This window comes from Meriones unguiculatus, chromosome 1 (assembly GCF_030254825.1).
Source record: "Meriones unguiculatus strain TT.TT164.6M chromosome 1, Bangor_MerUng_6.1, whole genome shotgun sequence".
NCBI lineage: Eukaryota > Metazoa > Chordata > Mammalia > Rodentia > Muridae > Meriones > Meriones unguiculatus.
This window is the reverse complement of record NC_083349.1, coordinates 98,695,434-98,711,865: the sequence shown is the minus strand read 5'-3', so window position 1 is coordinate 98,711,865 and position 16,432 is coordinate 98,695,434. Positions and strand designations below refer to the sequence as shown.

At 44.5% G+C, this 16,432-nt stretch overlaps 2 protein-coding genes across 7 annotated transcripts in view; both read right to left on the bottom strand.

Annotated features, from left to right (window-relative positions):
• Nucleotides 1–4,779, bottom strand: part of Cdkl4 (cyclin dependent kinase like 4) — a 33,543-nt gene extending 28,764 nt beyond the window's left edge. Inside the window, exon 1 of one of the 3 annotated variants that reach the window (XM_060363915.1) lies at nucleotides 4,184–4,779. The gene's annotated coding sequence lies outside the window, so the exon portion shown is untranslated. Of the gene's footprint in view, nucleotides 1–4,003; nucleotides 4,064–4,183 lie in introns of those variants that run through there. The other 2 variants (XM_021634375.2, XM_060363907.1) reach the window with 2 other exon arrangements.
• A 2,593-nt stretch (nucleotides 4,780–7,372) lies between these two features.
• Map4k3 (mitogen-activated protein kinase kinase kinase kinase 3) overlaps nucleotides 7,373–16,432 on the bottom strand; it is a 143,164-nt gene continuing 134,104 nt past the window's right edge. For 2 of the 4 annotated variants that reach the window (XM_060363879.1, XM_060363882.1), the window contains 6 exons: nucleotides 15,653–15,742; nucleotides 13,992–14,060; nucleotides 13,823–13,915; nucleotides 12,237–12,307; nucleotides 9,528–9,583; nucleotides 7,373–8,774 (listed from right to left, as the gene is read on the bottom strand). In XM_060363879.1, coding sequence (XP_060219862.1) covers nucleotides 8,687–8,774; nucleotides 9,528–9,583; nucleotides 12,237–12,307; nucleotides 13,823–13,915; nucleotides 13,992–14,060; nucleotides 15,653–15,742 — 467 coding nt within the window. In that variant the 3' untranslated portion in view covers nucleotides 7,373–8,686. The remainder of the gene's footprint in view (nucleotides 8,775–9,527; nucleotides 9,584–12,236; nucleotides 12,308–13,822; nucleotides 13,916–13,991; nucleotides 14,061–15,652; nucleotides 15,743–16,432) is intronic. The other 2 variants (XM_060363884.1, XM_060363886.1) reach the window with 1 other exon arrangement.

Here is a 16,432-nt window from a genome sequence, read left to right as displayed (position 1 = left end):
CTTCCTAAATATTCCTAAAGAGAAAGAAATTTATTTCACAGAGCCAATATCATCCTGGTTAAAAAAAAAGGTCAGATAAAAAAATCACTATGCACACGAGAACACTCAACAAAATAACTACCAAACCAACTACAGACACACAGGAAAAGGATCATATGACATAGCCACGTGGAATTTACCTTAGAAACTCGAGGTTGGTTTAATATCTGGAAGTCAATAGTGTTAAAAGAAAAAGCAGTCATACAAATAGAATAAAAGTCAAAAATCACATGCTTATATCAGTAGATATAGAAAAGGCATTTGACAAACTCAATAGTCATTCATGAAAACTATCTCAACAACTTGACAGAAAGAAAGGAGCTTCAAGGGTGTGTGTGTAAATCCTACACGGTCAATGTGATGAGACATGAAAGGCTCACTCCTAGGACTCAGAGTAGGCACTGTTTTCTCTCCTCTTTCTTTGTCTCTCTCCCTCTCTTTTTCTTTCTTCTACTTCTTCCTACTTTTCCTCCTCGAGACAAAATCTCATATGAATCCCTGAAACCCACAGAGATCCCCCTGCCTCTGACACTCTAGTGCTCCAGTTAAGGGTGTGTACATAACCCCAACACCCACTTTTATCATTTCTTTTTAATGATTTATTAGAAGTTATTGCCAGTAAAATGACACAACTAAAGAAATTGAAGCTGTGTAGATTGGAAATAAAAAGCAGACTTGCCATTGTTGTATGTAGAAAACGCTAACAAATGGACAGGAAATTTATTAGAACTGATGACCAAGTGGGCAATGCAGTGGAAGCAAGGTCAGTATGCTATCATCAGTTGAATTTCTATATTGGCAACAACTCGGAAATACAATGAAGAAAATAATAATTTTACTCCCAGTGATATAAAAATACTTACAAAAAGTTTAACAAGTGATGTTCAAGACTTAGATACTACAAATTGTGAAACAATAAAAAAGAAATTAAAAGAAAATTCAATATAAAAAGAGAAAAATATTACATTTATTGATTAAAAACTAAACAAGATGCCAACACTTATGAAAGACTTTTTGTTTTGTTTTAGTTTTGGTTTATGAGACAAAGTCTTACCCTGTAGCCTAGACTGGCCTCAAGCCATGGCAATCCTCCTGCCTCAGCCGTCTAACTAGTGATTACAAACATGAACTACAATGCCGGACTGCCAATAGACTTCTTTTTTTTAATCGAAGTTGCTGAGATGAATTTTAAATTTATATGACAATGCTCAGAACCCTGGACTGCCAAATTAACATTGTAAAATACAAACTTGGGAGATTAATGTCTCTTGACTCCAAGTTGACCAAAGCCATGATTTATTTTAATAAAGTTATAACCAATCAAGTGATCGAGATGCTGACATAAAGACACATATATTGCTGGAAAATAACTGAGTCAAGAATTAACCTTCTAAATTTGTGTTTGTCTTGGCATGTCTTGTGAAGCTATAACACCATGTTTGAGACTGGGTAGTTTATAATGAATAGACATGTACTGGCTTAGAATTCTGGAGTCTGGACGGCCAATATCAAGCAGCTTTTTCTTGCCCTGTCAAATGCATGAGGGAGGTGGGGAGTTAAGAATGAAGGCGTGCTGAACTCACGCATGGATTGACTGCGCTCCTCCTACCCGAGAGGCCTCGTGGCCTAATTACCTCTTGAAGGTCCCATCTCCCAGCACAGCCAACGCTAATTACATCTCAATGTGAGTTTGGGAGAGTCACAGCAATTTCAAGTCGCAGCACTTGCTAATTGTCTCTTGATGATGGTGCCAAAGTGCTTCAAGGAGGACAGGAGGATCTCCAACAAATGACGTCAGGACAATTGGCTAGCCATATGAAAGGAGTAGCAAACGGGCCCACGAGACAGTGACGTCACAGGGCCTAGGGAGGACCAGCTCATTGCAGCACGGCAGGTGGGTAGGCTGGATAACATGGCAAGACTCTGTTTCAAAACACTGAGGCCCCCAAAATACAAATAGGAAAAGCACGACAAAAATGAACAAAAAACAAAATCTAAGAATGTAAAGCTGTGCTAAAGTAACCGGACACGCACCCAGCCACACACTGTATAATTCTGCTTACATAACATTTCTAGAAAACACAAAAGACGGATACAACATCTCCTCTGTGTTATTTTTCAGCAGGCACAGTCAGAACGGAGCAGCTCCTACGGCTGACTGGGAGAAAGGCGGGCGCCCCAGGTTCACGGAGACTGAAAAGGATGTGCAGGGTGACCCCAATCCCTTCTGCGGAGGGAAGGATCTGCAAAGAGCAAAACCTGCGCAACTGGAAAACATGTAAACACCACAGGTGAATTTGCTTTTAAATCCTTGGTTTTGGTGAACTGTACTGTAGTTATTTTAACGTAAAGGGAAGGAGGAAAAGAAAATGAGGAGGACAGGGAGGATGATGGCTCAATAGCTTTGTACAAGCACTGGCTGCTCAGGTCTGGGATCTGCTTTCAGCCCCCGAGCCCCTATTCAGTGGAAAATCTAGCTCCACACAGCTGCCCTCTGACCTTTGCACACGCGCTGTGGTGTGCTCACACACTAACAATAAATCTTTACAAAGATTTCTTTCTATTTGTGTGTGTGCATTTGCAGTGTGTGTGTGTGTGTGTGTCCTTCACAGAGGCCACAGCAGGAGTCACATCCCCTAGAACATAGCTACAGTTGGTTGTGAGTTTCCCAGTGTGGGTGCTGGGAACCAAACTCAGGTCCTCTGGAAGAACAGCAAGCTCTCGTAAGCATAGAGTCATCTCCATGCCCAGCACAATTTTCTTTTTAAAAGTACATTATAGCCTGTAAAGCCTGCAGAATAAACTCCAAACTATCCTTACCTTTCCTAGTTTGTTCCTCGGAGTGGAAAACACCTTCAGCCTCTCTAGCTTCTATCGCAGTCTGGAATGGCTGACCTTCAGTCAGTACTTCAGTCCTCTTCACTTTTCACAGTTCACCCCAACCCGAAGGCAGGCTGGTTTGTGTACACCCCGCCCAGCCCCGGCGCTACCCAGGCCCCGGCCTTACATTCTGATCAGACATACATACACACACACACACACACACACACACACACACACACACGACTCTGTTCTCTACCATACAGCCAAGTCTCTCAGGTCTAATCTTGTTTTCCTCTTTTTAAAAGCAAATCTCGCAAGCATAGGTTGATCACTGTTCGCACAGCATTTGGGCAAGATTAAGTGCAGAGAGCTAGTGGTGGGAAATGTTTTCCCTGGCCATCGGCCTCCCTCAGCTTCAAGCGGCCGGCCTTCGTCCGAACTTGAGCATTTAGACCTATTTGACTCTTGAGGTAACGGAGCCCCGTCTACAAAGACAGGAACAGCTCGGGGCCAGCAGCGACGGCAAAACGACACACGTAGAAGGGAGACGCACAGGTGATAAAAATTTCTTAGGACGTTGCTACGGATTTCCTTACCGGTAAGGATTTACACAATGCAGCACGTCGGAGAAAAGGACAACTTGTTTTCACGACTGTTTCACAAACTAAGTCCCGAGGGCTTGAGGAAACCCAAGAAATACACAGAGAAAGTCAAGACGGTGAGGAAGTGTTGATGAGTTGGGGGAAAAGGTGGAAAAACGACTTTTCTAATCCAAGAGGCTCTAAGACACTGTTAAAAAGCCACCAGGCCCGGTCCTGGCTTTAGGAACGTTGAGGTTAAGGCCGGTTTCGAGGCCTGGTAAGCTCACGCAGGGCGGCCACCCACCACTCAGAGTCTCGGATGAAACCAAACGTGCCTTGAACGTTCCATAAACCTGATGGGGAGCACGGATCTCACAGGCCATTCCGACCGGCCCTACACTCCCGTAAAAGTACCCGCCTGCGTACGCGGGCGCCGTGGCTCCTGTTAAAACCCTCGGAAACCAGCGCGCCCCGCAATTTGCACAACCCACGCCTCATTTTGCTTTCGCTCCACGCTCTCGGCGTGCACACGAAAGCTCTGCAAGCTCGGCCGAACTCACTTTATTTCCAAGCCCTGAGCCTCCGCTCGGCGACCTCCCCCGCACCCAGGCCGCACGCACGCCGTCTCTGCCGCTTGGCCGGTCCCGGTCCCCTCCCTGGCACCCCGCGCCCCCTCCTGTCCTCCGGAGCCCCGCACACGCCTCTCCCCGCCCTCCCGGGCCAGGGGCGCCCGCACTTACACCACACAGCACCAGGCGGAGGTGACGCGGCGGGGAGCCTCGGGGAGCCTCGGCCCCGCGGCTGCCCCAGAACTCCCGAGAGCCCGAGCGAGGCGTCGCCGGGGCAACCGGGACGCGCAGCCGCTCGGCCCGGTCCCTGCCCCGGCAGCCCCGCAGCTGTCACGTTAGCTCTTCCTCCATTCCTCGTGCTGTTTGGCGTCAGCCGTGGCTCGTTAACACCTCACTTCTTAACAGTCCTTTCCTCCTCTTCCTATCTCCCCCTTTCCTCAAGGATCACATTGTAAACGAAATTAAGCCAGGAAGCACATTTATCGCCTTCTCTCAAAACCAGAACACGGTTCCACTACATTTATCTCAACTCACACCCATTTTTGTATGATTTCTGCCGTCCTGTGGGAAAACGTTCTATATCGGGCGGACCAATAGTCACTTTATGAACAAACATGTTGGCCTATTTCCGTCTTTACCGGAAGTGTGTGTGTATCCCTGTTTTCCTTGCTTCTCATCTCGAGACAGGGTCTTTGTTCCCCTTTGGGGATCTGGCTGTGACTTTTGGGAGATTCTCCTGTCTCTTTGCCTACACAGATGACTGCTATGGAGCCCAGCTTCACCTGGGCTCTTGCATTGAAAGTGCTTTATCCACTGAGCCCATCTCCCTAGTGTGCCACCTGCCTTTTATTTATTATTTATTTATTTATTTAGAGGCAGGGTCTCTCTATGCAGTCCTGGTTGTCCTCCAACTTGCTATGAACCAAAGCTGGCCCCAAACTCAGGGATCTGTCTGCTTCTGCCTCCCCAGTGCTGGGGTTAATGATTGCCATGACTGATGATGTCCAGGCTAGCCTGGAACTTGCTGCGTATCCGCGGGAAGACACTGAACTCCAGTTTCCTATCTCCACCTCCACCTCCCCTAAGCTCCACCGCATCACTGTTCCTTGACCGTGCAGTGTTTTTGCATGTCTAAACTACAGCATCTCTCCTGCCAGCCCAACCCTGCACATCAAAAGTTCCCTTCCCCAAGCCACCAATCTGAGAGCACATGAGGGAAACACCAAGGCTCTGAGCACGTATGTCACAGTGGCACAGTTAGGTCTTCATGTGGGACTCCCAACAGCAGGACCAGGAGCTGTCTCTGACTCTGTTGCCTGGCTTGGGATCCCTTTCCCCTGCTGGGCTGCCTTGCTTTGTCACAGTAGATGTGCTTGCCTAGTCTCACTACAACTTGACATGCTAAGGTGGGCTGACATCCATGAGAGGCCTCCGTTTCTCTGAGCCTTTTCTGAGGAGAGAGGAAGAACAGTAGGATGGCAGCAAGGTGAAGGGTCGGGGGGGGGGGGACAACTGTGATTGGGATGTAAAATAATAAAAAAGTTCCTTTTCCTCTACCAAGGATGCATATAGCTGTCTATGTTTCTCTCCCCAAAGCATATTCAAGGTGCCTTTTGTTCTTTCTTTCTCTCTCTCTGTGTGTGTGTATGGAGGGAGAGGGAGACAGAAAACACATGGCAGCACCTTGCTCTACAGCTCTAGCCTGGCCTTGAATTCGTGATCCTCCTTCCCAGCTGGGACTAGAGATTTGCTTGACGACATTCCTTGCTTGTATTTACTTTCATTTTACCTGAACACACTCACTGATGATTTCTGTCTTTTTCCCAGCGCTGCTCAATAGGAGATTGCCAGCAGATGTTAGAAGTCCTCAAGTGTTTACAGGCTATTTTTCCCCCACCCATTCGTTCCCTTTTGTAATGACGAAATAAAATCTTTGATTTTGTGGTTTCTACTAAAACATGATTCACACACCAAACCCACCCACAAACAACTGCCGTTTTCAAAACCAGTAAGGACACAATTAGTTAACAGGAAAAGCAGCTGAATGTTAATGAAGACAAGGTAAGATCATTTCCAACACCGATGTGAGCAGATCTCGTCTGGAATTTGCACTTGGAACTGTGATATAAGTGATTCCTTGAATCCCTGCAGCACATTCGGAAATGTTGGCCTAAATGTAATCTGTTCCAGCGGTTCTTCCTCTGTGGTGCATATCAGAATAATGTACGCTTCACAAAGGCGAAGGTTACTGGGCCTTACTCCTCAACAGTTTGTGAGCACTCATGGTTACTAAGCGACCAGCTATGTACATTTTCAGGGAGGGGCCGTCTGTCTAAGCACTCCCCAGTTTAATGTGACCGCTTCTGAGATGTACCGTGCAGGTACTGGGAAGGGGAAGAAACACCAGCCCAGCTTTGAAAGCATCAACTGTTCTGCAATGCTAAGAGAAGAATCTAGTTTTTTAAAAATTTTTCCACAAGTCTGTTTCACTAGCTGTTTATCAGCTAGTGAGTGATGTTACTCTCATAAAAGCTGATTTAAAAAAATGCCATTAGTAATTAATGTTGATTATTCATAACACATTAGAGAAAATAATATCCATAATTGCTCAATTAAAAAAAAGATTTATTTACATATTATTTATACAGTGTTCTGCACACCAGAAGAGGGCCTCAGATCTCACTATAGATGGTTGTGAGCCACCATGTGGTTACTGGGAATTGAACTCAGGACCTCTGGAAGAGCAAGCAGTGCTCTTAACCTCTGAGCCATCTCTCCAGCATAATTGCTCTGACTCCTTGCCACAGAAAAGGCTCTGAAATAAACAATCCAAGCTCACCCTAACAGGTGTTGAAAGATCAGTAGAAACAGCATCTCTTGGTCACCCAACCAAGTTCTTCCCGCCTCCTCTTCCTACTCTTGTCCTCCAGGATGGTGTCCTTCAACGTTCCTTTGCTGTCTTATGTCAGGCCACCACAACCCACTTTCTGTGAGGAGCTGACAGTAGACACCTGAGCTTTGCAGGCCAGTCTGTGACACTGATGGATGAACACAGTCTTAACAACAGCTCAGTACAGAGGTGGTGCTGTGTGCTCATAAAACCTTATTGACAAAAACAGCTAAGTTGGCTAAGGTATAATTTGCCAACTCCTGCTCCAGCACTATAAGTGTTTGATTTTCTTGACAAGAATTCAAGATTCTACAAAAGATGCCCCTTTCCTCAAATGTGGGATCTTTATTACATTAAAAATATAGATCAAATAATGATGATTATTGAGAACCATATACTTAAGATTTGACTGCAAAAGAAAGCATTTCCCATTAATGCTATTAAGCCAGATGTCAAGCAACTACTCAACAGCATGTTAAAAAACATGTTTATTTTACAGTATGTACAATCAGGGACATATTTAAAACCATTATCAATTAAAATAAATGAAGCATAAATCACAATTTAGTTTGTTCTTAGTGTATACATACTCACATCAAAATATAAAGAACATATACCAAACAGAGCCAGAGGTGTGCATTTTGCTACAACTTCATATCTATCTATCTGATCAGACAGATACACTCCACTGGAAAAAACCCAATCAACAATGATTTTAAGCGAACTAACTTCCTGTGATGTGTAGTATCCATTATAATGTTTGTATGAGGTAGTAACTAAATTATCTTGGCCACGTATTAATACTCTAAATAAAAAAATAGGGAAGTGATAATAAAGTAAGGCCAACAAACATAAAGACTCCATGAGAAATCTGATCACGTCACTGTGGAATGTTCTAGCTCTTCAGTGTGATTTGTGAAATGTCTAGTGTGGACTCTCTAACAATGCTGGTTTATCCTTTGTGCACGCCGCACCCCAGAGGACAAGCACAGTGTTCTCAAGGTACCGCCGTTCTGTGATTGCAGGTTTCTGCAAAGGTGTGTCCAAAGCACAGACAAGCAATCTTACACGATTCTGCTTACATAGAAAAAGTTCAGTTACTACAACGGGTGGTTAATTGGCTTGTTTCACATAGAAAACAATCCAAATACATATAAAAAAAAGATGTTGTGGAGCCAAATGCATATTCACGGCGTCACAGCTTTCTTTGTGACTTAATACATCACATATCAACACTCTGTGCAAGGAGAAACACCAGTGCACTTGCATTAAAATTAAAAACAAGATTATAAAATGATTATAGCTCGTTACCATTTTAAAAGTTACAAGATTTATATCCATATTACTAAATTACATATAATAAAAATACAATAGTGTTAAATGTCGTTTCATTGCCAGCATCCCATTTTGTAATATAACCACACCCAAGAATATACTAAAGGATTCTTAAAATATTAACCCCAGTCGCATTTTAATCACCATTTACATCTGTACAGATAAGACACTTTTACATCTCATAAAAGTACATTATCTACATCAGTTCTTAGTGTATGCCTCAGCAATATGAAGTTCACAGAAAAATACTGCTTATATGTACAAGATTACATAACAATGAATTAAGCACTTGTGTGGTTCAATGTGCTAAAAAAATCCATACCACTTAAAACAGAAAGCTGTCCCATCTGTCTCATGCCACAATAAATTATAAGGAACTGAAGCCAGGTTCCTGCAGCTCCGGCACAGCTCCACGCGTGCGGCGTGGTCACTGTCAAGAACTCCATGTCTCAGTAGCTGTTTTCGTGACCCGCCAAGATGTATAAATTACTATTTGCTGTTGGGTTATCAGTTGGCCTACTTTCCAAAACCACAACCCTAAAGGACATAAGAAACACACAACAAAGCAGTTATTTATTTATGAAAACTACTATCAGCTGAAAAAAATAAAAACCCACTGCCTCTCTGTGAGAAACCTCTCTAAATGCTGCTCCCTTGAGTTATAGGCAGAACCCATTTGCAGTTACTATGATCAGAGCTCCCGCCCTGGAGATGCCCACCTCTCCCTGCTCTAGGATCAATGTTCTTCTAGGATTTGGGGGTGATGGGCAAGGGGTAAGAAGAAACCAATTAATATGTGGATAATTTTTTTGGGAGGGGCTTAGTCCTATTAATTCTAAAACAATCAGCAGTTTAAGAATCTGATAGCAGGGGCTGGAGAGATGGCTCAGTGGTTAAGAGCACTGTCTGCTCTTTCTAAGGACCCAGGTTCAACTCCCAGCACTCACATGGCAGTTCATAACTGTCTGTAACTCCAGTTCAATGTGGTCTGACACCCTCAAACCAATGCACATAAAATAAAATTAAATAAATCATTAAAAAAAAAAGAATCTGACAGCAATCTAGAATAAAACTCCAAAGTATTATCTGGCAGGGAACTGCAGAGCGCTGTTTGCTAACACAGCACCACCTTCCTTCTGCTCCCAGGCTCCTCCAACCCTGCAGCTGAGGCAGTCCTGTTAACCTGTGGGCTCCCCTTACTTAGAAGACTAGTTTTTCAATAGTTAAAAAGCAAACACTGGATTTGGAAAACCTATTTAGGACCAGATGTTCCCAAACCCATCATCATACCTGTCGGATCCAAGGAGCCTGAAAATTCTTGTGTTATCTGAAATCTCCTGTGTTACCTGTTTAGGTAAAAAAAAATTTTTTTGAAAATTCCTCAAATTAAAGATACAAAATCTTTTAAAAATTCTACCCTTCTTTTGAGACAGAATCTTGCTATGTAGCCCAGGTTAGACCTGAACCCTGGATCCTTTTGACTCAGTCCCTTGAGTTCTATGATTATATGCATGTGGCACCAGACCTAACTCTAAATATTCAGAACCTTGTTTGGATAGTTCCTGGGCAACATTATAGCAAACCCCTACTTTCCCCACACTCCCACAATCTGTAGTATGGGGAAAGGACTCTGCGTCACTGTCATTAGGTGTTGTATAAGCTCAGAATCACATTAATTTGTTAGTTCAGAAAAAATCTGGCGAATTTAGAATTAATCCTAAAGTGCTGGTGAAGAAGAATCCCTTGCTGGATTACAGACTTCCAGAGAAAGTTTTAACGACAGCATGGAATTCACTCTACTCATCAAAGTGTCCTGTCATTTGCCCTGACGAGCGGCAAGGCTGGGTCCAGCCTCTCAACACTGGCTTTGCACGTTGGGTGGCTGCTATGTGCTAGACAACAGGCGCCAGCTACTCTTACTGGCTTGAACGCTTACTGGATTCCAGGCGAGTGTGCAGTGTGCTGGGCACAGTTCTGGTTCCTGTAGCCTGGACAGGATGGGTCCCTCCAGGGTTCCTCCAAGTAGAAGCAAGTCTAGCGCCTGGGATGTGCTCAAGATGGACAAGCATCTTTCCACGTCTCCCCTGCTCTCCTCAGCGACACTTTCTGATGGAGTGGACCCTCAGTGTGGCCCACAAACTACTAACCACTCAAGCAGAAAAGAGGGAGACTCCAAGGAAGAGCTGCAATGGAAGGTCTGGTTTCTTTGTACGTTATATAAATATGCTTTTGTTTTAATCCTAAGTGTGGGGTTTTAGTTGGGCTATAGTTTGTCCACACCTGTTAACTGCCAGCTGGTTAACGGCCTTCCATGTGTGGCATGGAGAGGGGCGTGGTCTAGGGCTCTGAGAGCATAAATACGAGGCTGAGACAGAGACAGAGACAGAGATGGGGTGGTGTTCTGTGTGGCATGGAGCAGTTTGTAGAGACCAGAGACAGTGTGGCGGTTTGGAGCAGACAGATGGAGAGAAATGCTTTGGGGCGCAGCAGTGTGGAGGAGACTGCTGGCTGTGTTGGCGGTTGAAGGAGATTGGAATAGAGCCCCCAAAGATCTACTGACCCTAACCAGGAGAAGTAAAGGGGTCTGGGCCCCTCACCCCACTAATCTTTTCTCTTCTAATTAAGGTTGGGGGGGTTGGTGGAAGAGAGGTAGAGGCATAAACACCCCAAATAGAGTTTAAAAAAGTAAGAGTGCTACAGGCGGCTTTCCGCTACAAAGAAGAACTCAATGCTGATGGCTTACAAACATAAAATAGCCCAAATTGTGACTCTAGCAACAATCCCTTCAACGCTGCAGGCTAAAACCGAAAACATGCAATTTGATATTGAAATGACATTGATGCCATCAAATCTTAGACTGCGCTGTTCCAGAAACACTAATGTCCCTTCACTCCTGGCGTGACTGGTGAAAGACACTCAGCAATGGTGGCTCAGGCCTTGACTGCCGAGGGAAGCGGGGCTTTGCCAGTTGGAAGGAGGTGGCAGTCATGGAGATGTACTGACTACCACCCTGTGTAGTTTAAGAAAAGGCCTCCAAGTGACTTTTTGGACAAACCTTTCCTTTCTCTAAACCCCTCTTCTATTTCAACCTGCTCAAGTGATGCTACTGCGATGGGCCTGGGAACCCTGAGGAAGTTTTCGATGGTCTTCCCCGCCTGCGATATTTTAGGGGCAACCATGCCTCTTGCTCATGCTAACCCCAGCATTGGCAGTAGAAACACTGAGCTGAACTGCGTATGTCTTGTGTCTTAGAGTTACTTCTGAATGGTAGGGAGGGCGCAGACAAAGGGGCCAACAATCTCGTCGCGTGAACGGAGGCAGGGGAACTGGGAGGCAGGCCCGTTTCTTATTGTGTGCAGGTGCCAGTGTTGCTCTAGTGCCAGGCAGAGCTGCAGGTCCAGGAAGCTGAAGGAATCAGCTGACTCATTTTAGTGGCAGCAGAGGCTAAGATCTGAGCCTTAGGCTGGTTATGGAAGCATGTGAGGCATGGGCTGAGGTCAGCTGGCTAACAGAACAGTGGTTCTCAGCCTGTGGGCTGCTTTCACTGGGCTCACCTAGGGCCATCAGAAAACACAGATATTTACACTATGGTTCATAACAGTAGTAGCATTACGGCTGTGAAGTAGCCGTGAAATAATTCTACGGTTAACAAAGCATGAAGGCAGCAGTAAAGAGTTGCAGTGCCAAGAAGGCTAAGAACTGCCGAGTCTCAGAGCGCACACTCCTCATCTCACCACCGGACTGCATGGTAAGAGAGTAAGGCTCACTATGGTCGCTTAGCACCTTTACAGTGTTGGAAGAATTGCTTGGAATGAATTCTATATCTTCTCTCTCTTTTTAAAAAGGAGACAGGTGTTGCTATGTTGCCTAGGCTGGACCTGAACTCTCGAGCTCAAATGATCCTCGTGCCTGAGCTTCCTCACACTAGGAGGCCCGAGTCACCACGCCTGGCTTCTTACCACTATTTATTTACTGAGCACTTGAGAAAGGAGCACTTACCTCATTAGACCTAAAGCTTCTACCTTGCATCCCATGTTTCCAGAACGCCAGCACACTGTCCTGCAGACAAACTAGCAGAAGAACAGCTCAGTTACTGTCAACAGCACAAACGCAGGGGGAGCACCGGCACCCTGCCTACCCCGCCAGCAGAGGTCCCACGGTACAGCATCTCAGCTCTGCACACTGATACGGCATCTCTACCTCTGAATTTAACACATTTAATATACACAGTGCGTTCATCTTACTGGTATGAAAAGCTTACTAAAATATGCATCAGAATGTTTTCATAAAGTAATTAAAAATAGAACAGTATGAGCACACAGAAGAGCACAGACAATAGCAGAGAAGCCATGTGCAAACTCCTTTCAATGAGCGAATCTAAGCATTCCACCGTTTGCCTTTGCATCAATCAAAGACAAGCACAGCTGGGTCCCCTCAACCTAGGCCTGACCTCCTCTGGCCGGCCTGCCCCTCTTGGACAACACTGTACTCACTTTTGCATTTGCCATTCTCAGACGTGTTTATATGACCTGGTCCCACACTGTCAAGGTAAACTTTAAGTTGAAGTTTCCAACTGTTACCCATTTATTACCATGAACAACTATTTCTACTTTTCCTTATAAACTACAGCACAGCAGCCATGCTTGTGCATATTTCTGAAAACCTGCACACTATTCCTAAGTCATTAGATGCAGAAACACTGGGACACAGGCATAAAGAAGGCAAAGTTCAGTTTTGCATTTTCATCTTTGATACCGTGTACTGTGAGGAAGAAACCTGATTACATCCGCAGGAAACCAACAGTGCCTGCATCTTCCCCACTGACCCGCAACACTCCATGCTTCCAGTTACACGTGGCCCCACCAGGTCCTGCTCTCTGCCCCATTTTCCTTTCTGTTTATTCCTGTGTTGACACACAATTGTTTGTTCTTGGCCTTACTCTCTGCCAATGTATGTACATGAAAAAACTATTAGTAAAACTCAAAACCAGTGCAAATTAAATTATTCTTTTGTTCAGCATCCACTTCATGATCATTTTTTAATTTTCTCAGCACTTTAAAATACTGATACTGCCAGAAATCCCTTCCAGAGAACACAACAATAATGAGAAAAGGTCAAGAAGTAACTTTTGTTTGTTTTTCAGAGACAGAGTATTGCTAGGTTTCTGAGGCTATACTAGAACTTGCTATGTAGCCCAGGCTGACCATGAACTCACAATATTCCTATCTCAGCCTCCTGAGTTCTGGGGCTAAAGGGATGTATCACTACTTCTGGCTGAAGAACTATCATATTCCAGAGTTCTCCGAGCAGTAGGCAACAATGGCCAAACCACAATGCCAAATTTTAAAGTACTTATAGGAAATCCATAAGACTCTGGAGGAAATGTAAATGCCCCATCTGTAAGGAAAGAAACATTTACAGTGTACGTGACCACCACACAGACACAGAGAATGCATAAGAAGGAAGCCTCACAGCGATTAGAAAATTAGAAAATCCTCAACAGTGCATATTTACAATGTCAGTAACTATCATATAAGTCATTTTAAACAGTTCATAATGCAAAGAAGAACAAAATAATGACTTACCTATGGATTCTATCTGGAAATCAAATGTGAGTTCTGATGATAATTTCCTGCTGGATTTTAATCTTCCTTGGAGATTCACTATTTTTATACAACCTAGAGAAAAACAGAAGTCACTCAAAGGTAAGAGGCAAGAACCCTTTCCAGCAGACACCCGCAAACAGAAACTTACAGTCTAGGCACACGAGGATGGTGTCTCTCTCCAGCTGGGTCACATGAGAGACGTTTGTCTGCGGGGCATCTGTGACACAAAGACAGCTGATGAAGTTACAGAAAACTACAATACTTACAATATAGTTTTTCTTAAAAAAGAATTGCGGACTGCTGCGTTTTAAATGGATGGACATTTCTTGCAGAGCACGCACAGTGGCTGCACTGGGACACTTGTGTTCTGATGCTGTCAGGACCACAGGCACAGCAGAACTGGCCCCTGTCAGTTTTACTGCTAATGAGTGTTATTGATGTTACATTTGAAGCGAGGAGTCTGCTCTTGTAAGTTATGGTTCTGGCTGATTTCTGATCTTAAACTCAGACCATCACTAGATGCAAGTCTCTAGCTCATGTGATCAATGTGTATGAAATAGAAGAATTGGAGAGGTAAATAACTTGCTTTTTAACTATAAAAGCTAAACTCTGAAGCCCTTTTTAGAAGATCATACTGCATCTGCGGGGTGTATAGATGGCATATGGTGTTCTGCTTGCCTGTGTTCTGTGTGGGTCAACTTCGGGAGTCTTCTACTATTCTCCCATTCTTTTGAGACAGCTCTCTCACTGCAACTGGAACTTGCTGGCCATCAAGCCCCCGGGGGTTCTCCCGACTCTGTCCCCCAGCACAAAGGTCAAAGACGCACAACACATGGGCGCTGGGATACCGATCCGGGTCCTCGTGCTTGCATGGCAGCCCTGCGCCCACCGGGCCCTCTCCCAGGCCCTGAGTTTAGCTGTACACACCCTCGTGCCTGGCTAACACTCTCAAGGTTCCCCAATGGTGTCTTTATCTCCTGAACTCACAGGTATTTTCTGTGTTTATGGAAATCCTTCAGACAAACCATGTTCAGTTTCTTGGAGCTGTTTCAAGGTCTGTTCAGGAAATGAGGCCTTTCATTTAACAATCAGGGTGCGTTTAAAATTACAACACTTTAGAGAACTAAGACATTATTGAAACAAACTGACAGCAAAACATTTCTCATCCAGCAGTCCTTTCCTATCAAATAAGATGAAACCGGAAAGCAGGTGTGTCCCCGCTGTCTCACAGGGGAGGCAGTGGATGATGTAAGAGGCTCTGGGAAGCTCAAAAAGAAACCTGACACTACTGCAAAGGGCCAGCCACATCTTCCTTCAAGAACGTGTCTGTGAAGAAACCTGCTCCTAGTCCAATGTGCAGCTTTACCTCCTGGCTTTCGACTGTGTTGGAGTACATTTGTCATCTTTTAGCCCCAGTACAAAAGTTCCTCAGTTTGAGCATGTGTGAGTGCATGTATTCACACATGTGCACCTGAGTGTGTGTGTGTGTTTGGGCCGATCTTAGGCTTCCAACAAGTTTCCTGCTTCAGCCTCCCGAGTGCTGTGATTACAGTTGGGAGCCACTGGGTCCTTGGTTACTTTCCTGTTACTAACAGTTTCTTAGACTCCCAACAAAGTCCTGCCTGACATATCTTGCTAGAAAACTGTTTCTTTCACGTCCCCTTTGAAGTGTCCATTCTCTATTGCATAGCACAACATTTCATGGTGTTCATGTGTGTGTGTGTGTGTGTGTGTGTGTGTGTGTGTGTGTGTGTACGCGCAAGTGTGTTTGAGGAGAGGGTCTCATGTCCAGGCTGGCCTCAAACTCACTATGTAGCTGAGATTGGTCTTGAACTCCTGATCTTCCTGCCTTCACCTCCGAAGTGCTGGGATTACAGGTGTGTACCACCACACTTGGCTCTACAATATTTTTAAAGAGAAAAAAGTAAAAGGGGCTTCACCATTGATAGGCTGTTTAAAAACTAAAGACATCGAAAACTTGTGTTCTTTAAGTGTGAGAGTTCAACTCATTTATTTACCACAAAGCTAACATTTTTCTCTATTATTTTGCTACAGTACAATGTTTCAAACTATAGTCAAATTTCTATGAAAGGCCTAGTTGGACCTAATATTTGCTAAGGTAATTAGGGAAATTGCCATAAAGAAAGTGTCTGTCCAGCAACTTGGCAAATAAATTATGTAAGAATTATTTCCAGATAGCCTCACAAATACTTCAGAGACAGTCATTAACTTACATATGCACCTTAACTTTAACCTAACAGTTTCATTAAAGATCCTGAATCCAAGCGTTCCAATTCTAGGAGACACCTGTACTGAAGGTATTCCTCACTGTAAAGGCATCGTTTCTATCAGTCTGAGACTGATGCACAGGAATTTATAGAACGTTCCTGTATTATTTATGTGTCGAGTGCTTTCCCTGTAGGCATGTCTATGCACCACTTCCCTGCCTGGTACCCGAGGAGACCAGAAGAGGGCATGAGAGCTCCTGCAACTGGAGTTACAGTGACCTGCCACGTGGGTACCTGGAAAAAGCAGCTTGTGCTCTTAAGCACTGGGCCATCTCCCCAGCTCCACACACATGCTCTTAAA